This window comes from Fulmarus glacialis, unplaced genomic scaffold (genome assembly GCF_000690835.1).
Source record: "Fulmarus glacialis isolate BGI_N327 unplaced genomic scaffold, ASM69083v1 scaffold37155, whole genome shotgun sequence".
In the NCBI taxonomy this organism is placed as follows: domain Eukaryota; kingdom Metazoa; phylum Chordata; class Aves; order Procellariiformes; family Procellariidae; genus Fulmarus; species Fulmarus glacialis.
Genome location: NW_009212984.1, coordinates 1 through 19,972, shown reverse-complemented (window position 1 = coordinate 19,972; position 19,972 = coordinate 1). Strand labels below are relative to the sequence as shown.

General features: G+C 40.5%; 1 protein-coding gene across 1 annotated transcript; it reads right to left on the bottom strand.

The window, feature by feature from the left end:
• Window positions 1–3,934: 3,934 nt before the first annotated feature.
• On the bottom strand, window positions 3,935–19,919 carry THBS1 (thrombospondin 1). The gene is made up of 21 exons (XM_009578052.1): window positions 19,824–19,919; window positions 18,518–19,092; window positions 17,868–17,943; window positions 17,405–17,601; window positions 17,089–17,214; window positions 15,445–15,538; window positions 14,934–15,107; window positions 14,393–14,569; window positions 13,883–14,056; window positions 13,568–13,695; window positions 13,299–13,451; window positions 12,534–12,752; window positions 11,843–11,950; window positions 11,295–11,454; window positions 10,759–10,877; window positions 8,854–9,088; window positions 8,249–8,476; window positions 7,808–8,079; window positions 7,282–7,379; window positions 7,032–7,171; window positions 3,935–6,337 (listed from the first exon to the last, which is right to left on the bottom strand). The coding sequence occupies exons 1-21, from the start codon at window positions 19,888–19,890 to the stop codon at window positions 6,330–6,332; spliced, it is 3,528 nt and encodes a 1,175-aa protein (XP_009576347.1). The 5' UTR covers window positions 19,891–19,919; the 3' UTR covers window positions 3,935–6,329.
• Between the last annotated feature and the right edge of the window lie 53 nt (window positions 19,920–19,972).

The window sequence follows — 19,972 nt, the reverse complement described above, 5'->3', positions numbered from 1 at the left end:
ATATCTTATATAACATGTACTATAAATACATATATTTGAGTAGGATGATTTAAAGAACTAGTGTTGATTTCAGTATACTGTAATGGTACGAGAAGTTCAGTCCAGATTTAGTTAAGATGCAGATTTAGAGCGGTTGAGGGTCTTTTCCATTTCAAAGAGAAGTGACAGACTAAATATCCTGATTTAAAAAAAAAAAAAGTTTGTTGACTATAGACAACAATAATAAAAGGAGTGAATTTATTCTTATATGTCCAGAATTCAAGTTTAAATTAAAGTAATTCTATCACAGGGTGAAAAAACTCCCAGCTTCATTATAAAAAAAAAAAAAAAAAGAAAGAAAAGGAAAACACCCCACAAAAACTCTCAGCCAGATGCTTTTTTCCAAGCCAGAGGATGGCTGGTATCTGCTTTGTGGATCTGTAGTGCATGTTTTCCCTCTCACTTCCCGAGCAGAACTCCTGCAGAGTCAGTGGACGTGCTGAGCACAGAGTGAAAACAGGCTGTGCAAAAATTATCTGCTGCATAGATCAGAGAGGAAAGGGCTGCTTAAACATGTCATCAGAGTAGCAAGGACTAGTCTAGAAGTGCGAAAAAGTATGCCATAATTCATGGGCTAGAAAGAGTGCAATTTTACCTCCCAATCAGGGAGGGATAGGTGAGAAGCTGTTATTTGCAGCTCAATTTCTGTAATTTCAATAATGATAAGAATTTTTATATTTTATTAAAAACTCCTACTTTCTAGATAAAATCTCAGCAAATAATATGAGAATGCATCTCTTCTCTTTGTTTTGCTTCTTAGAAAGGTTTTCCAACCACAGCTTTAAATAAGATCTCTTCCTTTTGCCTTTTAGGTGCAAAATCTGCTAACGCTGTTTACACTTCCAAGAGTGCTTCCTCCCCCAGTTACAAAACAAGAGCCCCACCTCTGGGAATCTCACAGTTTGAAGGGTAGACACAGAAGACAAGGTGGTTTGGCAGATGCTTGGGAAGTTGTTAAATTAGGAAGGTTTTTGAAATCTAGGAAAAATAATAACTGATTTTTTTCCTTGTTTCTTAAATTTTCAATAGATTTATTTATTGAGAAATAATTGCTCTTTTATTTGTAGCTAGATTTAAAGGTCAGGAAAACTGTTTCCTTTTTAAATAGAATAGAGGCGCTTGAATACTACTAATGCTATAACCTACAGTTATCCAATTATACGTTTCATTGACGGATTGGCTGGAATCCAGGTGCAGTAGTTAGAATAAAAGGCTCCCTGTCATTTAAGTCTACGTGAAATAGTTCACTGCTTGCAATTGAATCGGTAGTATGTTATCTATTATGCTTTAAAAAAAAAAAGCAAACTGGAGTGCTCACAAGTGTGTATTAATTTCTAGAGTGCTCAAGTGCATGAATAATTTTGATTTAGAGGCAGGTATTCTGTATTTAGAACTTTTCTTTTCCACTTAAAATTTTGCTGTCTTCTTGTGGAAATACTGTTCTATGCCACTATTTTCCTATTGTTTGGTTTGTGTATTTGGTATGCATAGTTTTGGTGGGAAGGGTATTGCCAGAGGCATTCTACCCTAATTTTACAATGACACTAAAATGGTCTCTCCCTACGCATTTTGTGAGTGGAGTCATCAAGGGAGACTGACACAGTATCTAAGCAGCACTCAGTTTAGCTCTTGTATGTGTTGCCTAGGCTAGGAGTTCTTGAATTTGAAAGCAGTTGAAAAATTAAAGACAAATGATGGCTGGGCTTCTTGGGATTTGTCTAAATTTGAAAATCCAAGTTTCTCTGGGATGCTTGCCTAATTCTATTGATTTCCTATGGAAGATTTCATCTTTAAGAGTTTTGCTTGCCAAACACTTTTCTCTAATGAGTTCTCTTCCTCTCGTCATAACTCTGCTTAGATATTCATACACCTTTGTGCTCCTGTACTTTCACTCGTGGAAAAGATGAGAAATAAGAGCTAGAAATCCCCTTATATTAAGATGCTCTCTTCTATAATCTCAACAATCCTTTCCAAAATGAATTTATGTTGAAAATCAACCAATTACTATACTACGGACTTCACTACAAAATCATGGCAATGTCAGTAAAAAGTGCACTGTTGTCATTAACAATGCAGCTCTTGCTGTGGTTGTCTCAGTCTTTATCTCCATAGGTTATTAATATCTACAGGTTAAACTACTACAGCTCTTGAACATAGGTTTGATGCAGATGACCACTTGAAAACTTAAACTACTGTATCTGCATGGGCTCTGAGAAGAGCGTGCTATGGTAAGAAAGCATTGCACTCTGCAGTAGCATGAAACTCAAAAGATTATTTATGCAAAAAAGTTGGCCAAGTACCCAATAGCACTAGAAGTGGCATGCATTAGTTGGTACACTTATGTGTCCCACTGATGAGTCTCCAGGGAGCCGGGAACAGCGTATTTCCCACAGGCTTCACTTACAGAGTTTTTGCCCTGTTGAGTGTGGCCATTTTCCATGCTCTTCCTGTTTTTCTTTGACAGTTGTTTCTTTGGGCGAGTACAGGCCTAACTTACCTCATCTATAGCTCTTTCTTGTGTCCTGTTGTATTCACACTCCCCAAGCAACAAGTGGGTGGACTTATCCTATGGGTTAACACAAAGCATAGGGCTTGCCTTTATTATTCTAAGGCACGTATCATCCCCAATTCAGATACTACACTGATAAAAGCTACATAAATGCATGCAATAAATTAGCATGAAAGTTTGGCTTGGGCTCAGACGAGGTCATTGGAATGGGCTGCCAAGGCTATCTTCCCCCACATCAGCAGCAGTTCTCTTTTTTAAACTTCTGATCAGACCTACATATATCCATATATAGATATATCTGTTCATACAACTGGTTGGCTTTCTAAATCCAGAGTATCTCATTCTTCCTGCAAGTGCAGTAAAGAGATTTCTCCAGATGGGGACTTACTTACTTTGGTTTTTGTAGTTCTCGCTCTTTGTGGTGTCCCTGGGAGGCAAGAAGAGAGTTTGAGACCAGAACTGCAGGACATTTGGTACAGCAGGCTCAGGTAAGATCAGACGGGTTACACTGATGATGCGCTCCCACAAGAGACTACTATGTCACACTTCAGAGAAGTGAAGCAGACAATCGTGTACCTGGTGAGGCAGAAATTCAGCAGCTACTCATATTTTGGAAGCAACAGGTCAGGAGTTCTTTGTCTTTTTTCTCCTTGTTCTCAGTGGGATAAAATAAAATATGCAGGGCTCTCCTCAAAGGTTTAGTGACAGAAAAATAGGAAAAAACTTCATACAACAGGACTCTTCATCCTCAGGAAAAGGAGATGTAAAGATTAATTTTGTATACCTGCAGGACCCTCTAAATACACTTCTTGTGGAGCACTCCTAATACAGTACCTGGCTTTGCTAAAGGGCTCATGAGACAAACTGCTGCTGTAAGTAAAGACTGAACAACTAGTCTTAACTGCTGTTATGTTTAGCGGCATGTTCCAGCAGTTGATACAGTGCCACCTCATCAGCTTTTTGATCATAGTAGCAGTCTCGGTCTAGAAGAGATATTAAAAGATATTCATCTGCCCCTGGAGAAAGCCATCACGCTGCATCTCTTCATGTGAAAGAAAGAAATAGGGGGTAGGCCTGGCTGGAGATGATTGAAATCCCCCAAAAGAGTGTTTTGCCTTGTGACTGCATCAAGGGGAGCATGGCTGTGTCTACACTTATGGAAGTCTTCAGTGAAGCCTTCAGAATCAAATGTGCTAGCTGTCCATGCTACCTAGCTGCAGAAGTGCCTTCAGGTGGATAAGCTGTTATACCCTGGGATGAAGGCTCATCATAGTTTTAATGTGAAGAGTGTAGAGATGTCTTGCGTTGAAGCCCAATTTGACCTGAATAACATATCAGTGATCCACAGAAGTATTACAAAATATGAATAAAACTAGAGCACAAAGCTGTAAATATAAATGTCCTTGTTGGTTTATTGTTCTTTGTATGTAAGAAGCTTTATTATACAACTTACACAACTTTAACATGGAAAATGGTTAAAAATGTTTACAAAAAAGCATGTTCTTAGAAAATTATGCTAGCAAAAACATTGGGAGGAGGGAAGCAAAAAAAAAAATCTTCAGTTCAGTGTGCAAACATTTTATAAAAATAGAAATACTAACTCTACAGGTAGCATTTCATGATAAATTATTTAAATAGCGTATCTACACAATTATGTGATTAACTATTACAATGGCAATGAGAAAAATAATTTATAAAAATACAAGCAATGGTATACAAGATGACAGGAAAAAAAATATAACACAACATTAGAAATTGTATTTGACTTTTTTTTTTCCAATGCCATTTCCTTACTGGGAATACATTTTCTGCAAAGATATTTTGACTATGTACAGCATTAACTTTTTAGTACTACAGTAGCTTTAAAGTTTGTTAGACATTTGAACTCTGCTTAATCCAAAGGTTTTTCTCAGTCACACAACAATGAGGTAATATTTGTACGTAAAACTTTCACCGTGTTCATTTCTTTTCCTTTTTTGAAAAGACAAGGAAATATTATACCTATAAGGATGCTGCCCCTTCTGTTGGGGAAAACAGTCTTTTAATGTACATCAAGCCCTCTCCCTCTTTTGCAAGGAGCTCCTGAAATTCTGTCTAGTCCGTGAAGAATTTCTTCTTTTGTAGCTGCACATCACTAGTTACAATAATTAGAGTGCAGCAGCACAAGTAGCCGGTTTGAAGGGTGTCCTGGTTAAACCACAACAAATGGTTACTGATTGCGGTCATTGTGCCTCTCTCTGCAATCTCCTCAGGGCAGGTATTCTGGTTTTGTGTCAGGCCCACTGACCAGTGCTAAAGCACTGCAGACACGTCCCAGCACTAAATAACCGCTAAGATGGTAAATGGCATTCCCTCATCTCTAGCACTATGAGAGGAGACAGGAACTGCCACCATCTAAAGGGACCAGAGTTTTAGCACTGCAGAACAGTTGCCTGCCAGGCTACCAGCTGCCTTGCACAAAGAAAGGAAAAGCCAACATTGAGCTCAGACTGAGAAAAACAAACATCCCATTCCCCACCCCACCGCTTTTCCCTGCGCCTCCATGGGAAAATTGCTCTTTGTAACAAATCACCACTATCTGCTCCAGACAAGATTTTTTTCTCAACTAAAACCCCTCTAGTTTCAATATAGAACAGAGTTAATAAATAATCTGTATTTACAATCTTACAGTCATGAAGACTTGTAACAATGATTAGATGGATAGTCTTGACGCATTTCTTGTTGTTTTAATCAATAATCCCTCAGTCATTATGACATCAAGGATAAGTAAAAATAAATATTTTACAATTTCAGTATTTTATCTACAGGCCCCTTCCCCTCTCCTCCAAAGAAGCGAGGGGTTTAAAGCATCTATAGCATGTAAAAAAGGAATGTTTTAATTACTATTATTTTTGTGCCTTTTTAAAACCATAAAAAGTGAAGCACGTGCTGGTTTCCCTGAAGGACAGCACAGTGCTAGCTGAGATGTCAGTGCTTTCTGGCACCATATCTGAAAGAAAACATTTAAAGGCAAGAAGGATCTGCATCTAATTAGGAAAAAACAGAATCTAATTGTAAATCCCAGTTCTCCCAAAGCTGGTGTGATCCAGTGTGCCAGTTTTTATCCTCTTTCTCCCTCCCACCATGGAAATCAGTTTTAGGATATCTGTTTTGCCCTGTGTAATAGAGCAGCTGATCTAGCTCACCACAAATATAGAGTAAAAGGCTGTGTTTTCATCTGAAAGATATGACATACAAAACAATAATCATTTCTCCAAGTTAAATGGATGTAAACCAAGGTAGCGCAGCCCTCATTAAAAAAATTCCTCTCCCCCATAAAGAAAAAAGACTTAAGAGTTCACCCTCCCACCCAAAAACCCTTTTCCCCGCACAATGAAAGGTCTTCAGTTTAAGTAGTCCACAGCACATCCAAAGATGTTCTTTTTACAAAATGCTACTCCATGGGACCTCCAGTTAGAGAGGCAGTGACACTGCACTGTGATAAACAGCAAACAAATGTCTTTCCTACTGAAAGAAGTGTGCTTGTTCAGTGAAGACAATTCTCATTTGCAAGACACATTTGTTTCCTTCCACTTCAGCAGAGGTCAGATATCAAGCATGTTCTCACTTTCATTCTCTCAAAAGCATTCTCTTGAGGCAGGTCATGTGTTTTGAGTCCACATTTACGCAGAAAGAAGAAAGGAAGGAGTAATATAATGGTCCCAGGATTTGTAAGGCTAAACATTTCAGAAGGTGCAATACCAGCATTTTTAAATAGTCTCTGGATCCAATAACCTTGTGATTACGGATCTGTGAAAAAGAAAAAATAAAGATATTTAAGTATTTCTGTGTATTATGCATGATTATGTCCAAGACATTAATCCCTAGAGACATTTGTAGAGAATATATTGGTAAAGAAAACGGAAAGTGCTTAGGTACTTTCCTGAGTTAGACTTCAGAACCTAGCCTATGTAACCATTACATAATGAAGTCAAAATTTAAGACTAGGGCACCTGGAACTAGTCATGTGCACTTACCTCCCCTGAACTGCAAGAGTGCAATATATGGACAACGTTCTACTTTGCTTGCTTTTAAGCAAATGAGTTTTTTTGCATGTCACACACTACTCTCTTGCTTGCTAAAGTCAGTATTTTGCATTTTCACCTTGGACTTTGTCGGTTGTGTTGATTCATTCTAGTCAGCATTTTAAAGGAGATTCAAGGTATCTTTCATATCTGGAACTTAACATGGATTTCTGATACTTTGAAATGACAGGATAGAAATGTACTTAGATTTTATACATTTAAACTTTTAACTGTGAAGAGTTTATGAAGAAGGTGTCCTGCTTCTGCCTGCAGAACTCGCTTGAGATCGAGCCATGAAAGGTCACGGGTGAACTTTCCCTCCTAGCTCTTATTTCTTGATCTATTCTATTTTTCTTGAGAGCAGCTTTCTTGAACCAATTCATTTATATAGGATCTCTTAAATACAATGTCTTCCTTACCTCTGCATTCATATTTAAGATCTGAGAAGAACACCATTTCTTGAGAGAAGACAAATAATCCTAGCCGACCGCCAGCATAGGTTTTATCATAGATTGGTCCTGAGTCTGCCATGATTTTCTTCCCTTCATACATTACAACCCTACAAAGAGACAAGAGGTCAGCCATCTTTGACAAACTTCTCTTAGGTTCATCTTTACAGACATCCACTTTCCTTGTGATAATTACTTAAGATAAAAGGGTGATACTCACCTGATGTAACCAGTCTTTGGTCTATGGCTAAGACGCCATCTGTATGCGGTGAAGTCTTTCCAGCCTATGTGACGAGGGTCATGCCACAACGTTCTCACCTACAAAAGAATATTTTTTTATTAACCAAAGGCCTGAGATAACATAGCCATTATTTTGACATGAAGGTGCCTTGACGATTCTACGATTATGACTAGTAAAGGCTTGAAGTAAGTCACTAGGCTCTGTAATGGGCTCTTTTGAAATCAACTGCATTTAAATTTACTTTTAAATATGCAAATAGGAAACTACTCCACAATTCCAGAAACAATTGATTCACTGCTGCTGGAAAGCCTGTCTGCGGCATGCAATCCTGTTAATTTTATACAATATTTTGCATGATTGGGGATAATTACAAGTTATTGGTCTTTGCCAAGAAAACTATGCCATTCTGATCAGCATGTAGAGACCCCCTGTAAGTGTCTAACTTGTTGGAAGAACAGCCTGCCTTACAGTGCAGAAGAGCAAGTTATCAAAGTGCCACTCTTACCTGGCCAGGAGTGTTTCCTGTGTGCCACAGAGCATTACGAAGGTGTTCACCTGGACCGGTGGTGGAATTCACAACTTTGATGGAGAGACCTGAGTAGCCTTGAGCTTTGGTTGGTGTGGAGTCCCAGTAAGACTGGGTGATCTGCTTCCACATGACAACATAGAAACGACTGCTAGATTGGTAGCCGAATACAAAGCCAGCATAATCATCATCCCTTTCTGTATTGATGAAGAAGGTGCCACTGAAATCCACAGCATTGAATTCATCAAAACCTATGGGGGCATTAAAGGAGAAAGTTTTAGGCGCTGCTCTTTTGCGATTCTTAAACAACTCTTTAATAGTTTCTCAGGTTCTCCTCCCCCCCCTCCCCCCAAACAAAAAGAAAAAACAAAACACCAAACAACAGTGTAATGCCTGTTAGAGTTAAAATTTTCCTCTTACCAACTGCAAGGCCAGGGTCACAGTTGACTGTCTGAACCAGTTCTTTACCCTGGTGACGAACAACCCAGTTTGGATCATTTTGGGACGTTCCTTTGGGATCCAGGGGAATCATCTGAAATCTTCGGAAATCAGTCTCACTAATGTCCACGTTTTCAGGGCAGATATCATCAATATCTGGCACACTGTCTTGGTCAAAGTCATCTTTGCAAGCATCTCCACGTCCATCACCTGCAGGACACAAGTGATTTCACCATTATATCGCCATTGTTGTTTGCTTTCGAGTCTTACAACTTGGAGTTGAAGTCTTAATTCAGACTTCAGATCTCTGACTGCCCAGGTACTGCTGGCAGACACATTACAGAAGCCACAACAGCTACTGTATAAATGGCCTTTCACTCCAGCCTGATAGTGACTTAGGAATAAGTGGGATATGTGGTCATTTTTACATTGCTCCTTACTCCTGAGGAACACTATAACAACAGTACAGACATTCTATCTTTTTGTTACTTGGAAGTTTTATCCAACCCTAAATAGTGTGAAAAAAGAACAGCATCAAACTATTGGAAGATACTCTTAAAATGTTACTATGATACTGGCCATCTTACCATCAGAATCAGCTTGATCTGGGTTGGCAACCAATCTGCAGTTATCTTTGTCATCAGGGATACCATCATTGTCATCATCATGGTCACAGGCATCACCTTTTCCGTCCTTGTCATGGTCAGCTTGATTGGCATTGGGCACATAGGGGCAGTTATCAAGATTATTTTGATGGCCATCTTCATCTATGTCCTGGTTGTTGTCGCACTGATCACCTATGCGGTCAGAATCAGTGTCTTCCTAAGAAAGGGAAAAAAAAAATAAAGAACATTTTAAAAAGCCACTTAAAAAAAGGCTGAAATAGGAGTCATAATAGCTAGAATTAACTGGGATTTCTACTTGCTTTAGCAAGAGCTAAGATGGATGTAGTGAGGTATTAGGATTAATACATGCTTACTTAAATCTGCCTGTGCTAACTGCTTTTGGGCTGCTTTAGTGTTTAATTTGAATCCACAGCAGCAGAAAGCAGTGTGGTCATCAGCTTCTCTTCTTCTCTCTTCTGCCACGTGACTCTTCTGTCACTAGTCTACTATATTGGACACAGGCTACTTTACCTCCCACCTTCTCTGGCAGCTCCCTGGTTCCAAGGGCTAGATAAGGGTAGGACTACTCCGTACCTAGCCAGTAGAGACTGTAACATTAAAACATAGTCTACCAAGTCTTGGTTTTACAGTTTCCACACTGTATCATAATTTTCTTTATCATAAAAGCCTATAATGCTCTTCATGCCCCCTGACTTATCAGTCAAGACTATTATTTCCTTAGTGGACAAAGACCACATGAACTGCTGTGCTTGCTGATCACATATTTTAGCCAGTCATTTGCTTAATCAGCTTCTGCAGTAACAAAAACAGTCATCCCTGAGGCTGCCTCAAGGTTTAGTCTAGTAGTCTTGTCAACACTGGTGGATGACCCTGGTATTGGCATAGACAGAAGGCATACCACACAGTTTGAATAGCTACTAATTCTGCCGTTTGAAATCTAGTATCTCCACTTGATTAGAAATTGATTAGAAAAATGTTTGAAAAAAACATTAGAGTCTTATATTAAGATTTCAAAGTGTTAAGAGAAACATTGCCTGAAAGGATCTTTAGGCACTTTCCACCCTCAGGTGGAGAAGTGGTAAAGCAAGGGACAAAGACTAAGAAATTTCATATTATTTGTTTAAATCCTTCAAGTAACACTGCTTTTAGGCTACATGACCATACCACACTAGATTCCACTGATTTGCAACAGCTTTTTAATAGCTTCAGGGACATAACTGGAATGTTTGAAGGGTTAGAACTTACAGCCTTGTACTTGACAGGATAGCACAGGCTTTATCTACTTCTGCCTTCAAACATTTTTGAACCAGTAAATTGTGTGAGAGGCTGGATCCCCCTAGATTTTTATGAAGAGGAGTTTTAAAGGTGTCAGAATATGCCTCTTCCTTAGAGAAAAGCAACCTGTGCTGCCTTCAAGTTACTGGTAGAAAAGTTATCTTTTGAAATGCAGCTGTTCCGAACTTAGGCGCAAAGTTGCTTTTTTAATCTTTGTCCTTAAGTGAACCCAGCACTACAGGCTATGAAGAGGGTAGTTCCTACCTACCTAGATTTCATACAATGCTCCCAGAAGTTTCATATCCTCACTATGAGAATCACTGCAACTGACAAACCCAAGAAATGTTTAGGAGACGAGTACACACAGTAGTCTCACAGATCTTCACTAGAGTTACTTTTAAGAAAATACCTAGCAGCTGTTTGAACTGTGAGGGCATGTTATTTGATAAAGGCTCTATTTGGCAAATTAATAAGAATGATTTGTGACAAATCAAATTTAAGCTGTAACTTGTTCAAATATTTTCTACAATACACAACATACTATATTTTTTATAATACCAGTCTTCTATTTATATAATGCAAATCCCCTACCTGGTCAGGATTGTGTTCCAGTGGACAGTTATCACACTGATCTCCAACACCATCCAAGTCTGTATCCCTCTGGTCTACATTGTAGACATATTGGCAGTTGTCCCTTTCATTAAGGACCCCTGCAAAATTAAGGAGAATTCATGAATGAAAGTCAGACATCTAAATGCTGCAAAGGACTGTATAAAGCCACCACACACTTCTTGATATGTTTCTGAAAGCATTTTGAGCAGCATTTGAAAGATTTGCAACTTGACTCATCACTAGCTCTGCCACACACTTGTGTTCCTACTGCCTACAAGAGTAGAGCTAGAATTTAACTGTGCGAAAATGTGTGTATTTCAAAGCGAATTTCCATTAGCTATAACTGTTACTTCAGTAGTCTGTTACTCCAGTAGCTTCAGAACTGTTACTTCAGTAGAGGAGAACTTTTGTGTGTTCAGGGATGAAATTCCGCTAGGAAATAAGTGATACACTGGGTACTTTTGATGAATCTGTGATTAGAAAACTATCTAAAGGAGTGATTAGAGGCCACCTACCGTCTCCATCAATATCCACTGCACACGCATCTCCTTCTCCGTTGTTGTCAGTGTCAGTTTGATCAGGGTTGTGATTGTAGGGGCAGTTATCACAGCGGTCGCCAACATCATCCCTATCATAGTCATACTGCTGTGGGTTGTAGATGAATGGACAGTTGTCCTGCAAGAGCGAGAAAAAAAGTCAGGCTTTAAAAAGAGTCAAATTAAAGCTTTAACCAGATTCTGCTTATGCTTGTACCGCTATATGAAAGGAGAAACAAAAGGCAAGGAAACAGTTAAAACTGGAATGCTTCTATCTCAAAACACCCCGTTGCTTGCATGAGTGTAGTAATGGCTGAATAAAAATGAAGATTCACTTCCAAAGCTCAACCAGCTGTAGAAAGTTTGTCTGCATAGTTATGCATATCTAAAGGTTTCTAGGATAGCTGTCAGTGCCAGCAATTTCCTATGGTCCTCTCTTAAGATTAAGGTCACAAGCTAGACCCCAGCCTTAGGAAGCGGAACGGGAGAGCTACATTCTCAAAGGCTGTTCTTTTGTGTTGTCTTACCCGGTCATCAGGAATACCATCATCGTCATCATCATTGTCACAGGCATCACCAATCCCATCCTTATCATAGTCTTCCTGTCCAGAGTTGGGCAGATTAGGGCAGTTATCCTAGAAAGGAGAAAGTACACAAATGTGTTTACTCCTGGCGTAATTACAATAGGAATTTTAGCAGGCAAGATCTAATCATCAGGCAAAATCATAATACCTCAAATCAGGTAGGTGTTATCTTACTGTAATTCTCTCAATTTTAGCTAGCCACTACTCTGAGGATAAATCTTAGAAAGCCATAGTTCAAATCATTTTTAAAACAAAAAGATTTGGCTGCTTTTGAGAATCTTACCCTCTTTTTTTTCCCCTGGAGATAAATATCCATCAGAGCAAAGCTGATACAGGTAAAGCCTAAACTAGAGTCTTCCTAGAACATTTATAGCAAACATTTATAATTGTGTCAGGCTTCATTTTTTCCCATATTGCAGGAATATCTAAAGCAACAGCAAGAGCCTCCTAGCAATACCTTGACAATGGTATCCCTACATAGAGGGGTATTTTACCAGTTTTATTTGCAGAGAGGATAGTTTAATGGCTCTAACTAGATAGAGACTTGCTTTATACTTCAAACCTAACATATTTTGTATATTTCTCAGATAGACAGGCTGTTATAATGGTAGATGGGAAAACAGGATAAACTTACTTTTTTACAGTGGTAAGTGGCATTGGCAACACAAACAAGGTTCTCGTTTGGCCATCCATCCAAGTCAGTATCTTCTCCACAGATTATGCCATTGCCAGCATAGCCTGGTTTACATTCACAGCGATACATGGGGTCACTGAAGTGGCCAAGGTAATTGCATTTGGCATTCTTGTTACAGTCATGTGTTCCATCTGTGCATGGATTACGTGGCTTGCAGACCTAGAAGACCACACAGAAATTAAAGCCACTGGAAACATCTTTTTATCCCTCATTTTTCCCCAGACATTCAAATAAAACATGGAGAATACATGCTTGTTTTGATCAGAGATCCTTCAATCAGGAAAAAAAAAAAAAAAAAAAAAGAGAAAGCCCTCATACATTACTTTCTTCCACTCCTCAACTCCAGTAGCAGTCTTAGCACTAATTATTGTTTTTCTTGTTCAAGCCTTATTCATTTTCAAAGAACCAAGCACTAAAATATCTCTAAGGCACATGTTGTTGGATTATAAGTGAATACTGATTAAATTACTCTCCTAAAATTATGTATAACATCTGAACCCTGCATGGCTGAGGAGGACAGTGATTTTTAAAACTCATTTTGAACTCCAATAGAAACTGCTTAATGCTCCTCCTGTTCTGAATCAGAGAGGATGGTGTTTTATTAAATGTACCAAGTCCTTCTTCCCTGAAATGCATAAGTGCTTTCTGTTGTTTAGAAACTTTGTGAGATTTCATAACCCAGAACAGTTCTCAAGTTGACAATACCTGTTTGTTAGCCATGGCATCCTCAACACTGCGACCAAATGGCTGTGTCCCAGTGAAACGTGGTGGACAAGGCAGACAGTTGTATCCAGGTTCAGTATTCTCACACCTGTGCACTCCATTGAAGACAAAGCAGGCATCAGGAACCTCTTTGCACTGAAATACGAGTTTGAGACAGAGGAGAACAGTTAGCATTATGAAACGCCAGGATTTTATTCTCCCTTCCCTTTTTTTTCCACTCCCTTTCAAGGGGCAAACTCCAGTCTTCTCACCTCATCAACATCTTGGCAGTGGACACCATCACCATGGTAGCCAGCAGGACAGGCACCACACTTCCAGGAACCATCAGGGGAGCTGGTACATGTAGTCCCCGCAAAGCAGGGATTAGACAGACACCCATCTGAGAAACAAATGAGAAAGTGGTAAGATGAGGGATGCTTACCATGCTGCTACAGTACTGTATGTAGCCAATATGCTGGTTTAGAATTCTAGCACTTGTGTTTTACAGACTTATGTCAAATTTTTTAATCAGTATTTTCAAGATTGTCCACAACCTTCAGATGTTTATGGGAAAAATGGATACTCACCAATTGGACAGTCCTGTTTGTTGCAGACCTGAGTCCCTCTAGCTTCACCTACGCATGTCTTCCCACCATACTGAGGCTCAGGATTATTGCAGAGACGGCTACGTTTTTGAAGTCCTCCTCCACATGTCACTGTGCAAGCATCCCATGGAGACCATGGTCCCCAGTTGCCATTAACTAAAGGGAGATAGAAGTTAGAAGACATGTATAGCTTTAAATTCAGTGGTACAACTAGTTTCTACCTGACTAGGGACTATCACTTTTGTAGTGAGAGCACTTCAGATATTGTTCAGACATAAATGACAGAATTAATGGACTCCGTGGAAGAGCCATAGTAAACAGTTTAGTTTCATCTAAACAGTTAAGTTTCATCTGAAACTAACCTGTGAGGTTTCACCTAGCCCACCTCCAAGTTTAAAGAGAGAATATTACTAGAACTAGATTATATAGCAACTACTTGGGAAGTTCACTGTTTAAGCTACCGAATAATAATTACCACCTGGACACACTTACTTGGGCAAGGATCTTTCTGGCAGGATTTGTTTTCTCTTGCCTCACCCTCACAAGGTTTGCCATTCAGCTGTGGTACTGGAGAGTTGCAGAGACGAATTCTAGTGATGATGCCCGTGCCACAAGTGACAGAACATGATGACCATGGTGACCAGTGACTCCAGCCACCATCCTGTTTAACTACAAAAGAGAGAGAAGAACAGACTTCAGCTGCACAGCACCTAGGACATAGCCAGTACCAGAATTGTACCAAACACTCCATATATATTAGATAGCCTCAGCACCGTCACAGATCAAGTTGTTTTGCACTAGAGAAATTGCATACCTAAACTGGCCTCAAATTTTGTCCTGGGAGCTGTGCCCAAACATGCCTATTTACTGCATTAACTATCTGCTCCCCTTTACTTGATAAATACAAGTCCTTAAAGCTAGAAGCCAATCTTCCATCCCAGTGACAGAGCTACATGGTAATCTTTGCTGTTAACATTAAGCCAATAAAAGTGGCCTGTGTTTTATTACCAGTGTGAGTAGATTAAGTACTTACATCTCTTATCGCACTCCTGAAGGTGGCAAGTCCGCGTCTGTACAGAAGACCCTTCACAGCGGTTATTGAGACTGTCACAGGATCGCCCTCTCTGCTGAATCCCATTCCCACAGGTCACAGAACATGACGTCCATTCAGACCAAGGAGACCATCCATCATCTGCGTAGTCGCTAGCTGCCAAGGGATACAGCTCTGTTACAGCTCTGAATAAGACTCCAGGTACATGTTTTTCCATAGTCTTTTCTCCCACCCCTCTCTCCACAAAAAAGGACACAACTGTCCTCAAAAGCCACATGCATCTTCCTTTCTTGTACAAGATAAAAGGCCATAGACTTGAATATTTGTTTCAGTGCTCACATGCATCACCTAAGTGATTAACCTCAAAGAGGCGTCAGGCTAACCTTACTCCAGTGGTGCAAGGTTATATCCAGTTGTGGTATACTTTAGAGCAGCATGTGCCTGGCTAGATAAAGCCAACTGCTATAGAAGTGTGAAGGTATTAATTACTTACGCCAGCATCGGGGACAGCACTCCCCATCAGGCACAGTGGCATTGGAACAAGGCATGAGAGGACAGGACACTTTCCGGCATATAGTAGCAGAGTTCTATGAAGAATTGTGAGAATTGCAATAAGCAAGTGGAGTATAAACAATGTCTGGAGTCTGGTTAAGTGATAAGCGAGATCTTTCCCGCAGCACTTAAAGACTCAATAGCACATCTAACAGAGACCCTTGTATTTAGAGCTAATACAACCCAAGGGTAGTCCCAGGTATTTTTAGTCAAACTTCATCTCATTCTCACCCATTATTTTTCAGTCAAGAGTGGAAGTATTTTGGTTTTGCAGAAGTTGATCAAGAGTAGCTACCAGATGCTGGCTAGAGTAAAAGACTAATCACGTGATACCCAAAGTATAAGGTCAGACTTCAAGGGAATGAAACAAGAATGAGAAACCAACTTTCTTTTCAGTTAATATGGATTTAAGCTGATTATATGGTAAAGATAAAATGAGTTTAGTGGACTCTGCTCAAGAGCCATGAAATCTATAACTTATACTTAGAGGTCTTTGATCTTTAAGCCAAGCAGGCAGGGTAAGAACACCCACCTCCAATCTCAATGAGAGCTAAAGGGCAGCCTGTAGTTTTGCTTCTTGAAGGTAGCAGCTTGGTCAGAAGAATGTTCTCATGATTACTATTTTAACCTCCCCGAGCAAATGACTACATTAAGGCAATTACAGTTAACGTTGAGTAAGAGGGTTGGTAGGAAAGAGGCAAATGCAGAAATCACAGTATCATTTACTGACTAAAAGACAAAAGATGCTGAAGCCTATAGAAGCAGATGCAGAACTTGGTGAGATGCCTTGGATTGCACATGTACAAATACTCAGCCTTTAGTTTCTAAAGGGCAGCAGGCTAGTTAACCCACTCTTTGGTAGACTGGTACTCCAAGATGCTTTTGCTAAGCTATAGTTACAGTTAAAGGGAACAAGCAAAGAGTTTAAAGAAACTCTGAAACTGTATGTTTTGGTGCACTTCTACAGCATTCCGCAGAAGCAGAACACAAAGCATAAATATCTTGCCAGGCGATCCTGGGATTTAAACAGCTAAACTCAAATTTGGAAGGGATTGCTGTTCCATATAATCTGTAACAGCTAATAGGACACAACTAGAAGCATTTGTAATATAAAGAAAAACCCCATAAGTTTGTTAAGAGTCTTTACTGAGTACTAGAATGCCTTTTCATACTAAGCCAGCAGGAGGTTCAGTGAGGACAGAAGGTGGATCTAAAGTATTCCAGGGAGCAAAGCTGATAGTACTGTAAGATTGTTCTATCGATGCTGACTTTTAGTTTACTGATGGACTTACGTAAAGAATACAGGCATTCCCCAAATTAAGGAACTAGAAGTGTGTTAACAGCTGTATCAGAGTGATGTTTTGTATAATTTTCTAAAATACTGCTGTTGTAACACTGTATGAAAACTGCCTTTATACCAGAGATAGAGTAGAATGAAATAAACCAAATAATTCTGTGGCTACTGTAGTATGCTCAGTTCTGTGTAGGATTCACTCTTTCTAACAAAGAATGTCATTTAGAAATATCTGTTAACTTCAACTCATGAATTTATATACAGAGGATTTATGAATGTGAGGAATCTTACCTGGCAGGTACATTCAGTGCAGCTGTCAATAGTCCACTCTTCTTTATTATTGTGCAAAATTCCATTATGAATGCATACTCCAGGAATGATCTGGACCACTTTGGCAATGACTTCGTTTTCTTCAGTCTTGGCGGGGGTCAGGGGAATGGGGGCGGGCAGGGGAGAGAAGATATTTAGAAGTTAATACAGAAAACACCCTTTTCCATAAAAGTCAGTAAAAGTTATTACTGTTTATCCAGGCTCTCAAAAGGCAGGTTACAATTCATTCACTAAGTGCCAGTTAGTGAAAGGTACCATGAATTTAACCAACACTCACCACTTTGCGAACTCTGTCTTGAAGCGTTGTAACCATGGACCGGAGCCCTTGCAGTTCCACAAACATATTTGTTAGTTCATCACAGGAAAAGCCACAGACTGCTTGGATGTCCTTTGTTTTATGGCCGATGTAATTAGTGCGGATAGCTGGGCTGGAACCATTGATGGGGTTGTCCAAAGTAATGATCGCACTAGTGGCTAAGAGACAAAAACACACATAAAGTAAATGCCTTTTTTTTTTTTTTTTTTTTTTTTTGCTATGTGCATTTATCATTCCAGGGTAACACCTGCTAAACAGCTGCCACCAGATTCATTAGGGTGCCTGCAGAAATATAATCTTATTTCTTATGCATCGTGGATTTGCATGTCAGCATACTTCTGAGTTCTGTTTCAACTTGTCTTTCTAACATAATGAGGAATCTTCTTTTTAATAGGTCATTGGATTCAGAAGATTGCAAACTTACAGCTGGAGCAGCCTTTGTTCCTCAGAATGGTTTCCAGAGTTGTTCCAAACACAAACCGCACATTCTGCAGCAGTCCCTGTGGACAGAGGAAGAATTACAGCTACTTACAGCGACTGCAAGGGCAAGAAGTTACAACTTGCGTAGAGAGAGCTTGTAGGCACTTAAGGTCACATAAGATCATTAAGAGTAGTTTCATGACAGACAGACAGCAAAGTGAAACACGTTGCTTTATTCTCTTTAACAATAACAAGCCCTGCTTCCTAACATTCTCATCCTTGACCACAAGGACCTGGCAACTCGCCAGGCAGGAAGTAAAAAAACCCATGAATTTCTGAATCTTGTATAAGAAGCTGAGCAATGAAGCTACAACTACCTGTTTGGAAGCTTCAGTACCTTCTTATTGCTGCAGAAAGTTCTATCCCTGCAAATCTATCTCTGCAGTTCTATCCCTGCTTCACCCTTCAAACTCCGTTGTTAAAGTTGAGTAGATTTAGAGGTGGTCCATATCAGATGTACGTAAACTGGTCAGCGGTGGATCCCTTTCTCCCTATAACCCACGTCTTCGTAGCTTTTAGGCTGGTTGAGTAGCTAATGCACCTTCAAGGCAGATGACTAAAAATACTAGGCAAAAACACAAGTGAAAGTCTTACCTGGAAGTTGTCATTGACTCCCCCTTTGGCAATACGGAGCCTGGCACTGCTGGCCAGGTCCCTAGTGAAGATGTTCTGGATGGGGATATCCATTTCAGCGTTCTCCATTTTCTCACACCCCACATAGAGCTGAGCCCGGTCCTCCTGCACAAATAGGGTGATATTCTTCCAATGTCCTGTAGCTAGCAAAGCATCCTCTACTGACGCTAACTGCTTGCCATCATCAGAAAGGCTCAGGTCCAGGCTGCCTGCCTTGCCATTTGATACTAGACTGAAGACATGACCAGAGCCATCTTTCTGTTCCACGGACAGCAGCGTGCCTCTACTCTTCTTGGCTTGCCGGAGAGTGGCCAGGAGAATGAAGCCCTTCTCAGCATGGATGGCATCTAATAAGTCTTGGAACTTGGAGTCAGGGACAGCAGGGATGCGACTGGCATCTTCAATGCGGTAAGCAGGGCTGGAGGATTCTGGTCCCTTCACCAGGTGCACCCCAGGTGCCCGGCGCCCAGCTCCCTTCCGAATGAAGCCAATGAGTTCAAAGAGATCGAAGACACTGTTATCATCACTTCTGGACTCTGCAGAGAGATCAGAACAAGCATCATGAGCAAAGGACAAGAAGAGGCTGAGTAGGTGCATACCTTCCAGGGTTGCTTAACATACTGGCTCGCGGTGCACATCGTGCAAGGTACAGTGCCTCACGTTAGAGCAGACAGTAGCTCTGATGGTACAGCGGTCCCACCAGGAGCTGCCGTGCGGCAGTACATGTGCATTCTTGTACAGGAGCCACTCGGCACAGGAGTGCCAGGTACCTGCTGACTGACATACAAAGGTAGCAGCCATTCTGGCACCTCATTAGATTCAGAAGAAGAGAAATGGACAGCAGAAGCCCAGACTGCAATATTCCTATGCTAGGATACAACGAAGTGAGCTTGTTTAGTCCATGGAAATGCTGCAAACTTCTCTATAGCACCATGACGGCAGCCTACTGTCCCGTTCCTTCTTTAGCCAGTTCCTACATCATGTTCCCCCTTTCCTCTGCCCAACACGGAGTTGGACAAGCTACATGCTCAAGTCCTGGAGACTCTGCGTTTCTATTTCTGAAGGTTACATGAATTCCATGCCACTGAAAGTTTCCTGTTCCCAACTAGCTGATGCTCAGGTGAAAAAGTTTTTGTTCACTGACAGCTCTGGAGCTCTTCACCACCGAGCACTGTTTCAGCTGCCTACACAGACACCAAGAAGTGTTTTCTATTTCTTTTTTCCCCTTCCCTGACTGCTCCGAGTACCAGCACGGGGCTGGTCTTACCTGCAGTGCGCTTGGCCTCCGAGACGCCGAGCACGAGGAGGAGGAAGAGAACAGTCGTCGGCCCCATGGCAAAGGTCTGTCTCTGAACCAGCCTGGGGACAGGCACAAGGAAGAAGGTCACCGCGCTGCCGCCGCACCCAGGACCTACC